Source organism: Miniopterus schreibersii, assembly GCF_964146895.1.
Source record: "Miniopterus schreibersii genome assembly, chromosome: 10".
Classification (NCBI taxonomy): Eukaryota; Metazoa; Chordata; class Mammalia; order Chiroptera; family Miniopteridae; genus Miniopterus; species Miniopterus schreibersii.
The window spans coordinates 53,084,528-53,102,212 of record NC_138110.1 but is presented as its reverse complement, the minus strand read 5'-3'; the positions used below and the strand labels follow the sequence as shown (position 1 = coordinate 53,102,212).

General features: G+C 49.7%; 1 protein-coding gene across 2 annotated transcripts; it reads left to right on the top strand.

Annotated features, from left to right (window-relative positions):
- Positions 1–4,197: 4,197 nt before the first annotated feature.
- On the top strand, positions 4,198–16,919 carry CCN5 (cellular communication network factor 5). Of its 2 annotated transcripts, none has more exons than XM_081149476.1 (5): positions 4,198–4,520; positions 4,694–4,786; positions 8,362–8,578; positions 13,835–14,089; positions 15,993–16,913. In XM_081149476.1, exons 2-5 carry the CDS (start codon positions 4,727–4,729, stop codon positions 16,211–16,213), a joined length of 753 nt encoding a protein of 250 aa, XP_081005602.1. In that variant the 5' UTR covers positions 4,198–4,520; positions 4,694–4,726; the 3' UTR covers positions 16,214–16,913. The 2 variants fall into 2 exon arrangements, with proteins under 2 accessions (XP_081005602.1, XP_081005603.1); XM_081149477.1 differs by having other exon boundaries at positions 4,439–4,520; positions 4,672–4,786; positions 15,993–16,919.
- The last annotated feature ends 766 nt before the right edge of the window (positions 16,920–17,685 follow it).

Genomic DNA, 17,685 nt, shown 5'->3' with positions numbered 1-17,685 from the left:
GCTGCGTGGCTGAAACTGACTTCATCCATTTTCTCATGGCCTTTAGATGTTTCACGAGTTTCACTTTTCAGATGCATTTCTCAGATCTTAAAGTGTTCAGCCTAGCCCAGGTCTCATAGAACATGTAGGCCACCTCAAATCAAAACAAGACAGAGAAACTGAGGGCCAGAGAAGCCAAAATATGTGGCCCAGATCCCAAGATACTTACAGCAAAGAATATGTCACATGTCCCTCCTTCTGCTTCCTCTTCTGGGTACCCACAGAAAGATCACATTTCCCAGCCCCCCTTGCAGTTAAGTTGGGGACAAGTGACTAGTTCTGGCCAATAAAACATGAGCCTAAGTGATAAGCATCATTTCCAGTCTGAGGCAGTGAAAGGCCAGTGTGTCTTCTCCATCCCCTTCTCCAAGGTGACCTTGAAGACCTCTGGTCTAGACCAGTGATACATAAACTGTACTGTGCATACAAATCACTTGGGGATCTTATTAAAATGCAAATTCTGATTCAATTGAAACAAGCAACCAGGTAATGCCATGCCTTAGAGCAGACATCTGAGGAGGGAAGAGCCAGGGGTGTGGCTCCAAGCCAGAGAAGACCGTCTTGTGCCCAACACTGGACCATTAACGAGCAAAAAGAAACCTTTGTTGGGTTAAACCCACTGAGATTTGGGGGTTTACTTGTGACCTCAGCACAGCCTAATGTACCCCAATGAATACACTGGACTAGGAAATTGTCATTTAGTCATTCAACCAATATTCATTGAGTTCCTACCATGAACTCATTTTGTGCCCTGTGCACCTTACTCTTAAGAAAACAGTAACTCTCAGGGCCATGCAAGTGCAAGGTCAGCATCTGAGGTGAGAGAGCCTGACATTTTGCTCCCCAGGTGCCCCTGTTATCCCTCCTCAGTTCCCGCGCTGTAAGTCTGTGGGGGAGCCCGGATTTGAAGCTGGGACCTTATGACTTAGGAGGCTGAGGTTTTTTCCAGCAACGCAAAGGGCAGCCATGCTCATTCTGGGGTCTGTAGCAGCAGCCAAAGGATTTATGGATTCTCGGGACTGTCACATCCCTCTGGTGCCAAACTTGGCAGTTTGGAGGCCTGAATCACACATAAGCAGTCAGCAAAGTGGCAGTTCCGGCCACAGTCCCTGGACACTTCTAACTGACACAGTCATCACCAGGTGTCCTGGGTGCCAGCTGCGTGCTTCTTGAACTGGCAGGGCCTTAGGGCTTCCCACTGTCCACGGGCGCCCATCCTCAGTTATTAGAGAGAACAAATTCCAAGGAAAAATCTACACACTGACTCAGAGAGGCCCCTCCAGGTGGGCAGCAGCACTTCAGCTCATCTCCTGTCACCTCCCTGGGCAGCTGGCCCTCCTGGCTTCCTCACTGTCAGCCGAGTGGAGCATTTCCTGCTACTGATCAGAAACATGCCTCTTTCCTCCTCAGACCTCCTTTCTCTCCCATCTTCCCTCTTGCCTCAGAGAAAGAAATGTTTCAGAACTGTTCCTCCCAGGAAAAGCTATTCAATAGTGATAGAAGTCAGAAGAGTGAGTACCTGGGAGGCAGAAGTACAGTTTTAGAAGGGAACCTTCTGGAAATGTATGTAGATCTGGGTGGTGGTTAAATGGGTGTGCACATATGTGAAGAACTGTTGAGCTGTACACTTAGTACTAATGCACTTTAAGCCCCCCCCCATATATAAATATATACCCTCAATTTAAGAAATAGATGCCACAGAGAGCTTTATAAGCAGTAGCAAAATAAATGACAATCACAATCAAAGTTTGGAGTCAGAGGGACCTGCACTGAAAATCTGGCTGTTTTCTAACTGTGTGACCTTAGGTGAGTTACTTAACCTCTCTGAACTACTCCCACTGGGTGCTCAATACATAATCATTTTCATTATTATCATAACCAGTGGCCCTACAAGGACAAGATATGGGAGTGGAATTCCCTGAGTGCAGGCAATAAGAGGGGCACATTGTCTACAGAAAATTTAGAGATAAAATAAAATCGAGGTGAAGCCAGTCTGCTTTCTGTTATCACCAAGCACTGGCAAATATAATAATGTCAACCATGAAGACTTCTGTCCCCAAAATACCTTTTTTTGGGTCTAAGTTCTAAACAATTGATATGGTAACTGTTGAATATTAATATATATGTAAGCTTGGAATGAGCACATTTTAATTTCTTGTCCTTCAATAACCATATTCTACATGGACATAATTTGGAGAATTCCTAGGAATACAGTTGCCCCCAGAGCACATGAACTCAGGAACACGCATTCATCGAGAAAGTTCCTGAGAGTTTGGAACTCGTTGCTCTTGCTTGGAGGAGAGTTCCTGTCTCCATCCCCATGGTGTTACATATTTCAGCATCTCAAAAGCAGATCCAAAGAAACAATGACTGCAGAGTGATGGCAAAGGGGAAGATACGGGTTGCTCAGTCCTGTGATTCTACGTGACTACTTGCTGTTCTGATCGCTGTTCAAAATTTAAAACAGTGAAAAAATGTGAACTGTGGAGGACAATGACTGGTAAGCGCAGATTTTAGTTCACACGTGAAATATGTTTGTTTCATCTCATGATTATTACTGAAAATAGTTTTGTTGTATAAAGAAGGTGGGGTGTTAAAAAATGACCCACTCTGGGTATAAAATACCCTAGGCATGCCTCTGACTAAAATATAAGAATTTATCAATCAATCATTAGTCTATCAATCAGTCATTATATCTCTCCTTCCCTCCAAGTCTACTCTTAGCCACTTCCTCCAGCCATAAATATCAAATCCTGCATTTTCATCTTTATCCTTGTGAACTCAGAAAAAAAAAAAGGCATCTCCTAAGAAGGGCTCCTGCCTGACTCTCCACTGTTTGGGGGCTAAAGTCCCTTATTAGGGAGTTCCTGAGGCTTTCTGCATCCAACCAGAGCAGCTCTGTTCTGACCAATCAAGACAGTGCCTTTTGGACCAATCAAACTGTGAGGATTTGGAGTGCTGATGGCTCAGGGGCAAGGACTCCTGTCCATATAACCCTCTGGGTCCAAGCACATTTTCTCTTTCTACCAAAGACTGAAGATCGCCTCTCCCTGGCTGAGCTGAAGCATTGAAGCTGCTCGCCAGAGCGGAGCAGACCATCAGGCAGGGCTGAGCTGTCTAACTGTAGCGCAATTGAGCTGTTTTACACTGAATAGAGTTTCCATCTTCACTGCGCCTCAAATTGGGGATTCCTGTTGGCATTGAATTGGCACCAACGACCATCTGTTGACATCCTCCATCCCAACACCTTCTCCCCCTAAGACTGCAAACAGAAGGGTATCTCCCACCTGTTGAACGATCCCTGCCTGACACCTGTATCAAGTCACTCTTCCTCCTCACTAGCTGTCCACTCTGGAACCCTCTGCTGTCCAGCTCCCTCCCCTGAGGTCTGGGGTACTGGTGGAGATTATGAGGACTAGAGGCTTCCCCAGCCACTCCTTGACATCACCTCTATTATCTTTGCCAAAGTCTACAGTCAAACCTTGTGTTTATATCCCTGACCCCCCAGTGGCTGGAATGTTGTAGATATCCCCAAAATACTGGTGGCTTAAATTTGGATCTCTTACTGTCCACTTACAATACCACTCCCCTCCTCACAGTCAGCCCCAGACAGCCCAGGCACCTTAGGCTCCTAGAATATCCAATGGTATCATGCTCTAGGTGTATGTACATGCTATTTCCTCTGCCTGGAACATTCTGCCCTCTCTGATCTCATGTTTCCTTGGTGCTCTGAAAAAGTACCTCCTTCAGGAAGCTGTCCTTTACCCTCAGTCCCAACAACGACTCATCCTAGGTGTGCAGAAATTTCACCTGTTTTCTCACTGTCATCTCCTGCCCTGGGCTTTGACCCAAAGTCTGCACTGTGTATCCAGTCCCTGCAGAGGGGCCCATAGAGGTGGCTGAACTACATGAAATAGATTTGGTTCTTCTAGATCATCTGGTAGTGCCCAGCAAGCGCCGGCACGCAAACGCAATAGGTCCAGCCTGTGTGGGCTCATCCACTGCGGCCGCCTGCCAGAGCCCAGAAAGCAGGCCCTGGGGAGGCCCCTTGTTGCCAAAAGCAAACAGGCCGCCAGGGAAGTTTTGCTATGGGTCACACCCGCCTCTGGGTGGCTGCCAATCCTCCTGCCAGAAACCGCAGGCCCTCCGAAGCTGCCCAGAGACCGGGCCACAGGGCTTAGGAGGACTTGGGTCAGTTCTGCTAAGGGGGTGTTTGCCCAGCACTTCCTGGATCCACAGCCCCCCGGGGTTGGGCAGGGGGTCTGGGCAGGGCTGCAGCAGCTATAGCCAAGGCTTGGGAAGGCCTTCGTGAGCTGGGAGGAGCTACAGAGGCCCCTGCCAGCCTGTCACAGGCTCTCGGTGCTGACATTGGCTCTGGCTTTCACACATGTGTGTGCTTGCGCGCGCACCCGCACACACACACACACACACACACACAGTGGCAGGCACCCCGTTGGTGGCCTCCACGGTCTCACCTTCAGGTAAATGGGCTCATCAGTGGGAGGCTGAGGATGGGGAGAGGAGCAAGGAATGCAAAGACCAGTGTGCATGTCAATGTGCGGTGTGTGTTTATGTGTGTGGGGGGTGGGTGGGTGTGCCTGGGAGTGACCTCATAGCCTCCGGAACATAAAGACTTACAGGTCCTGCCTCCCAGGCTCAAAGCTGGCTCCGTGGGGGACACAGTGACATGAGAGGCACACCACAGACCCACCTCCTGGCCTTCTCCTTCCTCTGCCTCCTCTCAAAGGTAAGGGGGGCCTGGGGCCCTGAAAGATACTGCTGACTTCCACCTTGCTGGGGGAGGTATGAACTCACTGCCAAGCACCCCTGAAAGGGTCCCTGTGGGGCACAGCCAGGTTTCCTCCTTGGTGCCCAGACAGCTGCCTCTGGCCAGCTCAGCTGTGTGACCTCAGGCAAGTCCATGCTCTCTGAGCCTCAGCTGCTGCCTCTGTTGAATGGGCACAATGTCCATGAGGTCTTGGTGAAGATCCTTTTTGATAATTCATCTAGAGTGCTTAGCATAGGTCCTGGCACATGGCAAAGTTTGAAAGAGGCCTTTTCTGATTCTTACCAATTCCCACAACCCTCTATAAAGCAGAAGTGGGTGTCCTCCTTACAAATGAGACTCAAGGCATGACCTGCTTTACCTAACAATGAGCCAGGATTTGAATGGATGTTGGTGTCTAACTCATTGGGAAGTTCATACTGCAAGGGCATTAATGCTGTTGAGCCTTCAGGCAGTGAGTTACCTGGTAACCCTGGCTAGAGGGGACAGGAAGACACCTCCGTGGAATAATGACTTTCTCTTATGGGACATTTTCCAAAGGACTTGTAGAATGTCTACCTTGTCTAACATGCCCAACAATCCTATCAGAAATTATTAGCCCGTTTTTAGTCACGCAAGGCTCAGAGAGGGTAAGCAAGTTGCCCACGTAGTAAAGAAACAGAGCAATAGGGGAGGCGGAGCCCAGGAGAGGCCTGGGTGTGTGGGGCTGGGCTGGGGACTTCAGTTTGTACCTCTCCACCTCCAGCCTGAACCATGGCCACAGTTGTTGGGCCCTGTCATCCTCTCAGCAAATGCTGAGTTCCCCAGTCCCATGGGGAGTGCCTGCCCCAAGCCATGATCTTACTGTGTTTTCATGCTTCTTTGAGGAGCTTGGGCAGGAGTTTTTTCCTCCCAAACCTAAGCAGTGGTGTGGGGAAGGCTGAGAGCCCTGCTGGCACCCCAATCCTGCTGTTTGTTCCACACCATGCCAGGGTGGGTGGCTGGGGTAGTTGGAGCAGGGGACTTGGGGTTTGGGGCCCAGCATTAAATGAAAGACCAAAATGAAGCCGTCCTTGATTGGCTGTGCACCCCTTCATTCTTCCTGGGTCCTGGGGAGCCAGGCAGCATCCTCTCAGGGACTTTGTCATCATGAACATGGAAAGCCACCATAATCCTCAGAGAATGCCATGTCCCTCAGGCAGGCTGGCTCCTGGGCTCAGGGCTACGGACAGAGGTCAGGGGCAGAGACCTGGAAACAAGCAGAGTCACACTGACTGAGAGCTGGCCGTGACCTCACTTAATCCCTGTCACTGCTCCAAGATAGGTGGTCTCTGCCCAATTTCCTGACGAGGGAACAGTTAAGTGAAGTGTTCAAAGCCAGTCACACAGCAAGCCAGTGTAGAACTTAGATTTCAACTCTTGCCCAGAAGATTCTATGTGCAAGGCTCCTACCCCAGAGCTTTGCCCCCTGGTGACCACAGCAAGGGTCTGGGGAAACAGAGGGTGTTAGGGCAACTTGAACAAAGGGGCGGGTGGTTAGGATGGGTGTGAAGATAGAGGGAGACCAGAGAGGACATCTCTCTCCTTGGCTATGCTAAAACATCCTCCCCAACTTGTCATTGTTTTTCTTGAACAAATGGGTAAACTGAGGCAGAGGCTAAGCTGGCATTAGAGCCCCCAGAGAATAAGAGGGGAGCATGGCAATTAAGAGCCTAGGCCTTGGATTCCCGGGATTCCAATCCTGGCTTTACCTCTTACTAGAGATGCCACTACATTGCCTTGGGCTTCAGCTTCTTCATCTTTAAAATGGGTATAATGAAAGCACCTCACATTAGAGGGTTAAATTGGACAACACATTAAAGAGCTCAGCACATGGTACCCCCATGGTACATATTAGCCATAATCATCGATATTATTAGTAGCCTCTCCTGAGTATCAGGACCTATCGTCCAGCCCCTGCCAAGCTTGCCTGGTAGAAAGAGCCCCAAATGGGAAGCCAGGTGCAAAGGAGAAGGCCTATGTCCTGGCCCCACTGCTTCCAGGTGGGAGGGACCCAAGAGCCAGTTCTGGGCAGAGTTCCCCACTTTCCTCAAGAGGCCCCAGGCACACAGCTGCACACCTGCATCCATGGTAGTACCATTTTAGGTGGGAGCCCTATGAGCACCTCCTGCTTTGAGGCCCCACCAGAAGCTTGTCAACCTTTTGGGGGGCACCCCCTCGTGGCCAGGGTGGGAACTGCAAGCCACTGAAAGCATGTTTGCAGACTTGGGGGTCCTAGGGATGAGATGAGGTGGGAACCAGGGCAGATGGGTCATTGCCTGCTTTGGGGCCAGAGGATATGAGGGTATTGATTTCATCTTCCTAAAATGCAAGTCTTCTATCCACTAGACAGAACCTCCTGTCCCCCAAGGATCCTACTAAAGATTGGTCCTCCATGGACGGGGCCACTGGGAATATCTTGAATTATGCCTACCTCTTGGTCCCCACCTTCAACTGGACATACAGGGAGCCCATGACATCTGGTTTCTGGTTTGGATGTTCCTCTGTCCTGAGTGGGGGAGGGCAATCAGGACATTAGAGTTGATACCTTGACCCTGCCCCCAGGGCATGGGTCCCTGGCTCAGACTTTCCCCTCTTATAGGAAAAGTCAACATTCCACCTTGGGACCCTAGGTCCTCAGTCAGAAGCAGGTGCCCAGCTCTGCGGCTAACAGACTGACTTTTGACAAGTCCCTTTCCTTCTCTGACTCTCAGGTGCCCCATCTGCACGTGGCAGGGGGAGGGGGTTAGGCTGGAGCAGAGGTTGCCAAAGGCCTGGCTATGCATCAGAAGCCCCTGAACAGCCTGTTAAAATTCAGGTTCCAGGGCCCTGCCTCTGGAAGCTCTGATTTGGTAAGTCCCAGGGGAGGCCTAGGAGTCAGTATTTTACCAAGTTTCCTGGCTGATTTGATGCTTGTCCAGGAACATATTCTGAATTGTTCTAAAGATAAAAAACCGCCATGATACTGTTGAATTTATTCATATAAGTATCTAGAGTCCACCTGCTGGAAAATGTATAGGACTCTGTGGTTTCAATCCTTCATTCTGCTGCTTCTGCCTTTCTGGAAGCGCCTAGAGGGCAGGGCCTCAGCCCTTTTTTGTAATTCACAATGGTGATCATCACAGCTACATGCATAGAGCATCTGCTGCACACCAGGCCTGTGCTAAGGGTTTAACATGCACCATTCCATGTACTCCCCAAAGCAATCCTCTGAGTTAGATACTACTATTGCCCCCTTTTTACAAATGAGGATATTGAGGCTCAGAGAGCTTAAGTAACTTGCCCAAGGTCACTCAGCTAATAAGTAGCAGAGTTGGGACTAGAACTCCAGTCCAGAATCCGTGCTCATGACCACAATGAGTACCACGGGACTGCCAGGGTTCAAGGCCAGGTCTGTGTGATTCCAGGGCCATGGTGTGGATCCCACACTGCCCAGCCTGGCAGAGAGGTAGCCATTTATGAGGGTGTCACTGTCCACCTTGAACGACCATGGCTGAGTGAGGTTACTGTCTCTGCAGGTGTGTGCCCAGCTGTGCCCAACACCGTGTACCTGCCCCTGGCCTCCACCTCAATGCCCACTGGGGGTGCCCCTGGTGCTGGACGGCTGCAACTGCTGCCGGGTGTGTGCACGGCGGCTTGGGGAGCCTTGCGACCATCTCCACGTCTGTGACTCCAGCCAGGGCCTGGTCTGCCAGCTCGGAGTGGGCCCTGGAGGCCAGGGGGCTGTGTGCCTCTGTAAGCAGGTTTGCGGGACTGATGGAGGGTGTGGTTAGAGGGGGGGGGCAGTCAAGGCCATGGTGTCCTCAGTCAAAGGGAAGCCCTTCTCTCTCTATCTTCTACCCTCACTTCAGGTACATCATCCATTTCAGTCAAACCTGGTTATACAAGATTCCCTAGACCTACTCCCTGCTTCTCCCCTCTTGTATTTACTATGACCATGCCAACACCTGAACAGCCTTCCCCATTCCTACCTGTCCAAATCGTAGCAAACTTGCAAAGCCAAACTCAAATACCTCCTCCTACGAGAAGTCCTCCAAGATTCTTCTAACCAGAAGTCATCACCCCCGTCTCAGGACCCTCACAATTCTTTTGGGAAAATAAAAGTGCAGCCCCTTATTTAGGGCATAATATATATCAGGCACTATGTTAAGCACTTACTACATAAGTCACATAATCCAATGAGGTATGTACTTTTAGACCCATTTTATAGAAGAGGAAACTGAGGTCCATAGATATTAACTGACATGCTTAATATCACACAGCGTGGGACCTTGTCCAACAGGCTCTGAAGCACCATTCTGTCTGTCTTCCTTCTGGATTGGGAGCCCATAGTTTGAATTCTGAGTTTGCATTTACTAGTGGCCCTGAGCATCTTCCATCTTCCACCACTTTTCTAGGCCTTGGGCCCCCCGATGCTTTAGATGGAGTTCTCAGCTCCACTCTAGGGACATCTGGGACCAGATAACTCTTGTTGTGGGGGTTGCCCTCTGCTTGGTATGACATTTAGCAGTGTCCCTAGTCTCTACCCACTAGATGCCAGTGGCACCCTCACCCCCAAGTTATGACAGTCTGTCTTCAGACATTGCTGAATGTCCCCTGGGGAGAAAATCATCTCCAGTTGAGAATCACTGCTTTAGAGGAATAGAAAGAAGCATGGAGCTGTTCCTTCCTTCTTCCCTCCTTTTCCTTCCCTCCCTCTTTCCTTCTCTTTCTCTTTCCCTCTCTCTAACAAACCTTGTAGAGCAATTGACCTCTTTCATCTATGTGCTTGTCACATTTTTATAAAAATAAGAACAAGGGAGAGAGGCGCCCATGAATCACTGAGAGTGAGTCCACCTATAGGAAAAACCCTGTTAACAAGCAAAACAATGAAACGTAGAGACAGAAAGTTATCCTTAGCAAATCCTTGTTAAATACTTGATTTGATCAGAGGATTATACTGCTAAGAAAGGGGTGGTTTGTTAGCTAAACTCATAGATGATTGCTAATAAAAATGTGCCTAAAGAAAGAAATGACACAAGTAACACATAGCTTATGAGGCTGCTGCTTAGATTAACGCTGGCACATGTAAAACACTGCTAGGAGTGTAGTTATTGCATAGCACTTAGCAGGTGCCAGCCGCTAAGGGTTTCACAAATATCACCTCATTGAAACTCGCAGCAACCATATGAGGTAGGTACTGATGCTATCCTTATTTTAGAAATGGAAAAAGGAGGCACAGAGAGGTTAAGCTACTTGCCCAAAGTCACACAGCTCATAAGTAGCTGAGCTGGGATTTGAACTCAGGAAGCTGGCTCTACAACCTTAGTTTCCATCTCTCTACTGCCTGACACTCAACAAATGCTTGATACCTAGTGGCTGCTATTGCCCATAACTTTATTAAGGGGCTTTTAAAATTATTATTATTCCATCTTGATTCAGACTCAAACACCTGGAGATCAAGGATTTATTTTCTCCTTCCTGCAACTCCCAGCCCCTGTCCAGCAACATGGTGGGTGCTCATGAGTGTTTAATTTGAACTGAATTTGGAAGGTGGGAGCTGGTGAACCCCACAGGTAAGCCAGAGCCAGCTAAGGCCCCACAGGGGCTGAACTAGGTCCTGGCTCTGGGGGGACACAAAGCCCGTCATTTCCCACACCGACATATGCAGCTTCTACAGCTCAGCACAGGGCAGCTCCATCCTTCCCCTGGCTCAGGTTCAAAACCTTGGAGTCCTCCTTGATGTCTCTTTATTTTTTTATATCCCCCACAATATCCACCAGAAAATTCTTCACAAAATTTCCAGAACATGACACTTCTCAGTCCCTCCACTGCTACCACCCTGGTCTGAGCCCCATCATCACTTGCCTGGATGTGGCAGTAGCCCCATAAGTCTCCTACTTCTGTCCCTAGTCTATTCTCAACTTAGTAGCACAAGGGCCTCTTGTAATACATAAGTCAGATCACATTCCCCCTCTGCCTGAAAGCCTCCAACAGCTTCTCATTTCCTTGGAATGAAAAGCAAACTCCTCTTAGTGACCTTCAAGGTCCCACAAGGTCCTAATCCTTTTTGCTGTCTTACCTAACTCCCTCTCTCCCTCCTGTTCTCTGCTCCAGCCATGCTGGTCTTTCTGCTGCTCCTTAAATACCCCAGGTGAATTCCCACCTCAGGGCCTTTGCACTTACTGTATTCTTTGCCTTCCTCACATCTTTGTTCAAATATCACCTTCTCGGGGAGGCCTTCCCTGATCAACACATTTAAAAATTACAACCCTGCCCCACTCCTTAACCCTGCCCTCCTTTATTTTTCCACAACTATTCTGGCATCATAAACTCTACATACTTGTTTATTGTTTTATTTCCACTAGAGTAAACTCTCCAATGAGGGTAGGATTTTGCCTATTTTAGTCATTGCTGTATCACAAGTGCCTAGAACAGTGCCTGGTGCATAATAGGCACTCAATAAATAATTTCTGCATGAATGAATGAATGAATGAATAATAGTTCTAGTGAGGCTAGTAATAACAGGCACCATTCATTTATTGAGCATGTACTGTGAGAAAGCTCTTTAAACACATAATTTTAGTCTTAGTAATGAGATAGGTCCTATTATTATCCCTACTTGACAGATGAAGGACCTGGGGCTCAGAGAGGATAAATCACCTGCCTAAGGTCACACAGCATGCAAGTAGATGAAGGCAAAACAAAACAAAGAATCTGCGTTGTTCCTTCTGCGAAGGATGCTCAGAGGGGAAGATGCCGAAGTCACCAAGAGATAAAACTGTTCTCTGAAGTTATTTGGGGGAAGTCTGCTGGACAAGTGGGCACTGGAGAGGGTCTGGAGGGAGGAGCGGGGTTTGGGCAGCTGTATGTGTGCATGGATGAATGGTGGGGGGACCCAAGAGCGAATAAGTGTGGGGGTACCGCATGCTGTTTGGGACCATGCCTGAGTGCACCAGGGCTGGGAAGTGGCCGCCCAGGTGTCATTTCTCCTCCCCCACCACAGCCAGCTCAGAGCTGCAAGACCCAGGAGAGGTGCCAGAAACCTTGCTAAAATTACCGCCCCTCCAGCTGACTTTCCTAAGCAGTCCCTCTGTTTACCAGCTTATCTCAGCAATCAAGAGGCCCAGGGCTGTGGCACCAGGGCTGGGAGCCCCAGGCTTGGCCAGGCAGGGGAGAGGGATTAAGGTACAACTGCCCCTGCAGTTTTTAGGAAGCCAGTAGCCACATGGTCTAGACTAAAAGGTTGGAACTGAAGCCAAAGGGCTGTGGCCTGGAAGGAGCAAGGAGAGAGAGCTGACAGTGGTCCTTCTCCCCCCAAGGAAGAACCCATTCCCATTTATTGAGCATCTGCTATGTTCCAGGCTTGGGGCAAAATGCTGTAAGGTCGCTAGCTCATTTAATCCTCCAGCGACCCTGTGAGCAGGGCACCATGGCTCAGAGAGGTGAAGTAACTTTCTCCAGGTCCCTCGGCTTGCAAGTCGGGAACTGGGGTTTGAACTCAAGTCTACATGGTTCCAAAATTCCTGCGTGTGTATGGGCCTAGCTGAGGTTTTTCTCCGAAGACCTGGGAAAACCTGCTTGCCAACAAGTCCTTTTTCCCAGACCCAGCTGAACTGCTACCCACATCTCCAGGAAACTCTCCTGAGTGCTCCTTTCTTTGTCCTCCCTGAGCGGCTCACACTCACCTCTCCAGGGAAATTGATTTTATTTTGGAGATGATGACTTTCACATCTGTCTCCCCACTGGCCCCTGAGTCTCTCCAGGCAAGCACTGTGTCCTAGACTTGTCTAGGGGCACAGTGGATGGCACACAGAAGGGCACAATATATACTTCTGGAATTATAAGGAGTCAGAACCATATGTTATCAATGTCTCTCCTGTGCTGGGCCCTGTGCCAGTCATTCATTCAAAGTACATGGATGTTTCCCTATGAACTAGCACAGGGATGCCAGGAGGCACACTCTCAGGCCCAGCCTTCAGAGAGTTCATGTCTGGCAGAGGAAATGGTAATAACACCTGTATCTTGAGGGCTTTATGGGAAGAGTGTTTCCTGAGCACCTACTATATACCTAGCCCTGAGCTAGATACTATGTACCAATTAGCTCATGTAACTGAAAGCAGAGATTACTGTTCTCATCATGGCTATTGTTAAGGTGACTCAGAGAAGTTAAGCAGCTTACCTGAAGTCACCCAGCCAGCAAGTAGAGCCCTGACCTGACAGTGATGACAACAGGCAGATGGACAATGGAAGTTTGTTGCATGAAATCTCAGTTTGTGTATCATAGTTACCCATTAGTAACCTATCATAATTATACTAATAACTACAACAGAGCAGCTGGGATCTACTGACTGTCTCCTTTAGGTTGTATTCATTACATGTATCAATCATCTTGTTTCATCTTCGCCACGGCCCCATGAAACACAGGGTGGGGCAAAAGTAGGTTTACAGTTGTATGTGAAATAGTTTATTCTTGTATTATTATTAATTATTGTGTTGCTTATATTACAGCTGTAAACGTACTCTTGCCCACCCTAGTTAGTACCGTTATAACCCATTTTGCAAGAGAAGAAACCGAAGCAAGAAGTGAAATCACTTGACCAAGATGCATAGGTAATAAAGGTGCATAGCTAATAAAGGTGCATAGATAATTAATAAAGATGCATAGGTAATAAAGGTGCATAGTTAATTAATAAATGTGCATAGCTAATAAAGGTGCATAGCTAATAAAGAGGCTCAGAGCAGGCCAGTGTGCTCGCAACCCTGTGCTGGGCTGCAGCAGGCCACGCCAACCTCCTGCAGGTGCCAGGACAGGCTGGCCGTGGGAGGGGGTGCGCATCGCCAGGCGGGAGCCTGATCTGCGCTCAGGTGCTTCAAGGGCACTGCCCCCCGGCCCTCTCGTGGGATCTGGGTCCGCTCTGCAGACAGAGCCACGTGGAGGATGTGGCCGGCGCTGCCTCGCCCAGGGAAAGTTGGGGTGGGTCACCGATGGGGGCCTCCTGTCCTCCGCAGGGGGAGAGGATGACGGGAGCTGTGAGGTGAACGGCCGCCGGTTCCGGGATGGGGAGACCTTCCAGCCCCACTGCAGGATTCGCTGCCGCTGCGACGACGGCGGCTTCACCTGCGTGCCGCTGTGCAGCGAGGACGTCCGGCTGCCCAGCTGGGACTGCCCCCACCCCAGGAGGGTTGAGGTCCCGGGCAAGTGCTGCCCTGAGTGGGTGTGCGACCAGGCATGGGGGCTGGGGGGCCAGTCCCGCCTCGTGCAAGGTGAGCTCGGGGGCTGCGAGGGCAGGGGGTGGGGCGGGACCACCGGGAGGGGGGGACCACCGGGAGGGGCGGGACCACCGGGAGGGGCGGGACCTCTGAGGAGCGGGATCTCTGAGGGGCGGGACAACCGGGAGGGGCGGGACCTCTGAGGGGCGGGGCCACCGGGAGGGGCGGGACCTATGGGGCGGAGCCACCGGGAGGGGCGGGGCCACCGGGAGGGGCGGGGCCTCTGAGGGGCGGGACCACCGGGAGGGGCGGGACACCTGGACACCTCAAAGCAAAGGTTTAACTGACAGAAGGGGGGCGCTGCTGAGGAGACAAGTAGGAAAGCTGAGCGGAGGGTCACATACCTCTTTAAAACCGACAAAACAAGAAATAGTGGTGTAAGTATGTCATTTTAAATCATAAATAAAGTCAAAATTGGTGGCAGAGTGGAGAAGGGAAAGGAGGGCTGGAATACTTGAACCACATTCTCACATTTCATAGCAAACTATACTAATATTATATATTATTATTATACTTATACTGATACACATGAATAATATATTTGTATAACATAACTTAAGTATTCTATAATATATACTAATATATTATTATTTGGGCTTATCAAAAGAGAAACTCAAAACTGAACTTAGCAGCATGTTTGCCTCTGGGACATGGGCCTAGGGGTGGGTGGAGGTGGAGAAAAGACAGTTACCTCCTGCCATAAACTCTTGAGTTTTAGAGACTTTGTTGTTGATATGTTGCAGATTTTTAAAAATTATTATTATGTGAATGTGATTTTTTTAAAAAAAAGGAAACTGAAAAGAGGGAGGGCGTTGGTTCCATAGATGACGGTGCCGCAGGGGAGGCAGTAGAGCGCAGTGGGTTAAGCATGAAGTCGGCAGGGTTCCAAGCCCAGTTCTACCACTTCCTGTGTGGCTCTGAGAAAGTTGCTTAACTTCTCTGTGTCTCAGGTCCTTCAACCGTAAAATAAGAGTGTCCCCCTCATAGAATGGTTGCAAGGACGGGATGAGTTGATACAAGGAAAGCAGAACAGTGCCTAGTACACAGCTCTCCATTGGTGGTAGCTGTTTTATCCCCATCACGGAATATGACGCATCCATTTAAATCTAGAACACCTTATGTATAAAAAGCAGAATAGGACACATGTGTGCAATTTTATCTCCATTATGTGTGTGCATATGTATGTGTCTGCGAGTATATGCACATGTACACATCATACGTGCTGCACACGTGTGCATGTAACAGGGTTTCTCCACCTTGGTACTGCTGACATTTGGGCCAAGTAATTTTTCACTGAGGGGCCGTCCTGTGCACTGTAGGATGGTTAGTCGCATCCCTGGCCTCTATGCTCTAGAGCCCAGTAGCAACCTCCCTCGAAGTGATGACCAAAAATGCTTCCAGACATTGCCAAGTGACCCCTGGAGGCCAAAATTGCCCTTGGATAAGAGCCACTTGTATGAAGGACCAGAAGGAAGGGCACCAACATATTAGCCGAGAAGAGTAAGACTTGAGGAGGAAAACCTGGGCCCTGGTGAACCCGCCTTCGTATTCCAGGCACGGCCCTGGAGTCACCTGCATTGCTGTCTCCTCGCACAGGCTGCAAGCTCCTTGTAAAATGAGAAACCCACCGGTCACTGGGGGACGGTCATGGTCAGCGCCATCAGAGTAGCCTAATAACCAACATTTGTGAGGTGTTTACAAGTACCAGGCACTCTGCAAAGCACCTCACCTCCTCTATCACTTTGTTCAGTCCTTACAAAGATGAGGAAATTTACACAGGAAGAACTGAGGTCCGGAGAGGTGAAGCAGCACGACCAAGATTGCATCTCAACCCAGTGGGTTGATGTGGCTGCCGAGTCCTGGCCTCGCGGTGCTGACCCTTCTTTCCTCCCCCCAGGACTCCAGGCTTCTGGCCTTGTTGCTGCCCCACCTCCTGGGGTTCCCTGCCCAGAATGGAGCACAGCCTGGGGCCCCTGCTCGACCACCTGCGGGCTAGGCGTGACCACCCGGGTGTCCAACCAGAACCGCTTCTGCAGACTGGAGACCCAGCGCCGCCTGTGCCTGCCTGGGCCCTGCCCACCTGCCAGGAGCCTCAACCCACTAAACAGTGCCTTTTAGAGCCGGGCCAGCAGGCAATCTCAGCTACGGGCAACCATCCAGCTCAGGTCCTCCCTCTGGGCCCCAGAGGACAAGAACGGCCACAGGGGCCTGGGCCATCTGGACCCTGAGATAGAGTGGGGATGCATGCCTTAGTCCTGTTCCTTGTAACTCTCAGCCTGGGGAGCTGGCCAGGTTTCCAGGGTCTTCTGGTCCATTCCCTTCCTCCACAGAGCCTTTATCAAAGATGCACGTGGGCTAGCTTTCCAGGAGTTGGGCAACCAACTCTCCTTAACCTTTAGGCTCAGGCAGGTCCTGGGCTGGATGGCTATTTTTCTGGGGGGTGATGAAGAGGGGCACAGATTTCTGAATCTCCTGCATCCTTTCCTGCAATGATGTAAAAACGTCCCTGAACATGTGCCTATGCATGATCTTGGATGTCAGGCCTGCGCTGAGAAAGCCCTTCCCATCCTGAGCAGAATTCAGGGGCTGAATGCTGTGTGAAAATCGTGAGATGAAATCCCTTCTTGAAGAAAGTCAGAAAACAGCGCCTTCAAGTGATCTATTCAACTCAACTTCTGTTAAGAATTACCCTTTTTGAGCACTTGCGATGTGCCAGGCACTGAGCTAGACACTTTACATAGATCAGTGCTTTGCAATATTTGGGAGAATGTCCCTGGGGACTGGGGAACATGGTCTGAAATAAACCAGCCCACATGTGAAGTTCTGTTTGAAGCCTCATGTTTTATTGTTTAGCAAAACCTTACCTGTAAATTTATACCCTCCTCTGTGACCTATTGTGTTTGTTTAAAAATAGGAACTTTTTTTCTTCAGGATTCAAAGAGGAAATCAGTAAACACACAGTTAAACACGCAAACCTTAAGCATAGGGTTGAACGAGTCTTTATAATGTACACACCTATATAACACACCTCAATCAAGGCATAAAACATTTCCATCATCTGAGAAAGTTTCCTTCTTCCCCTTGCTGCCCATCCCCTCTGCTCCCTGAGGGCAACCGCTGATCTGATTTCTATCACCGTAAATGAGTATTGCCAGTTCTTGAACTTCACATAAATGGAATCACTCAGTAGGTGCTCTTTAATGAATGACTTCTTTTGCTCAGTGCCAGCCCTGGGGTGGAGCAGCCGAGGGGTCAAGGGGCCAAGGAAGGGCACAGCCCAGAAGCTGGGACCAGCCTGTGAAAGATGAAACCACAGCAGGCTGTCTGCTGGGAGCAGGAGCCTCCAAGGAGATGCAGCCATGTAGACCTTACAAAAAGCAAGATGGGGGGATAGATCTGGCTTCTGCTCTCTCCTGTCCCCCAGTTTTTCAGTAGGGCCTCCCACTGGTCAAACCTACTGGGAAGATGGAAGGGGAGGGAACCTGAGAATGCAGAGCCTTGAGACACAAAGCAGAGCAGAGGAGGGCAGGGAGGGCCTAAGAGCAAGGGTGAGTCTAGCCCACGTGGTAATAAATGACCCGTCTGCTCAA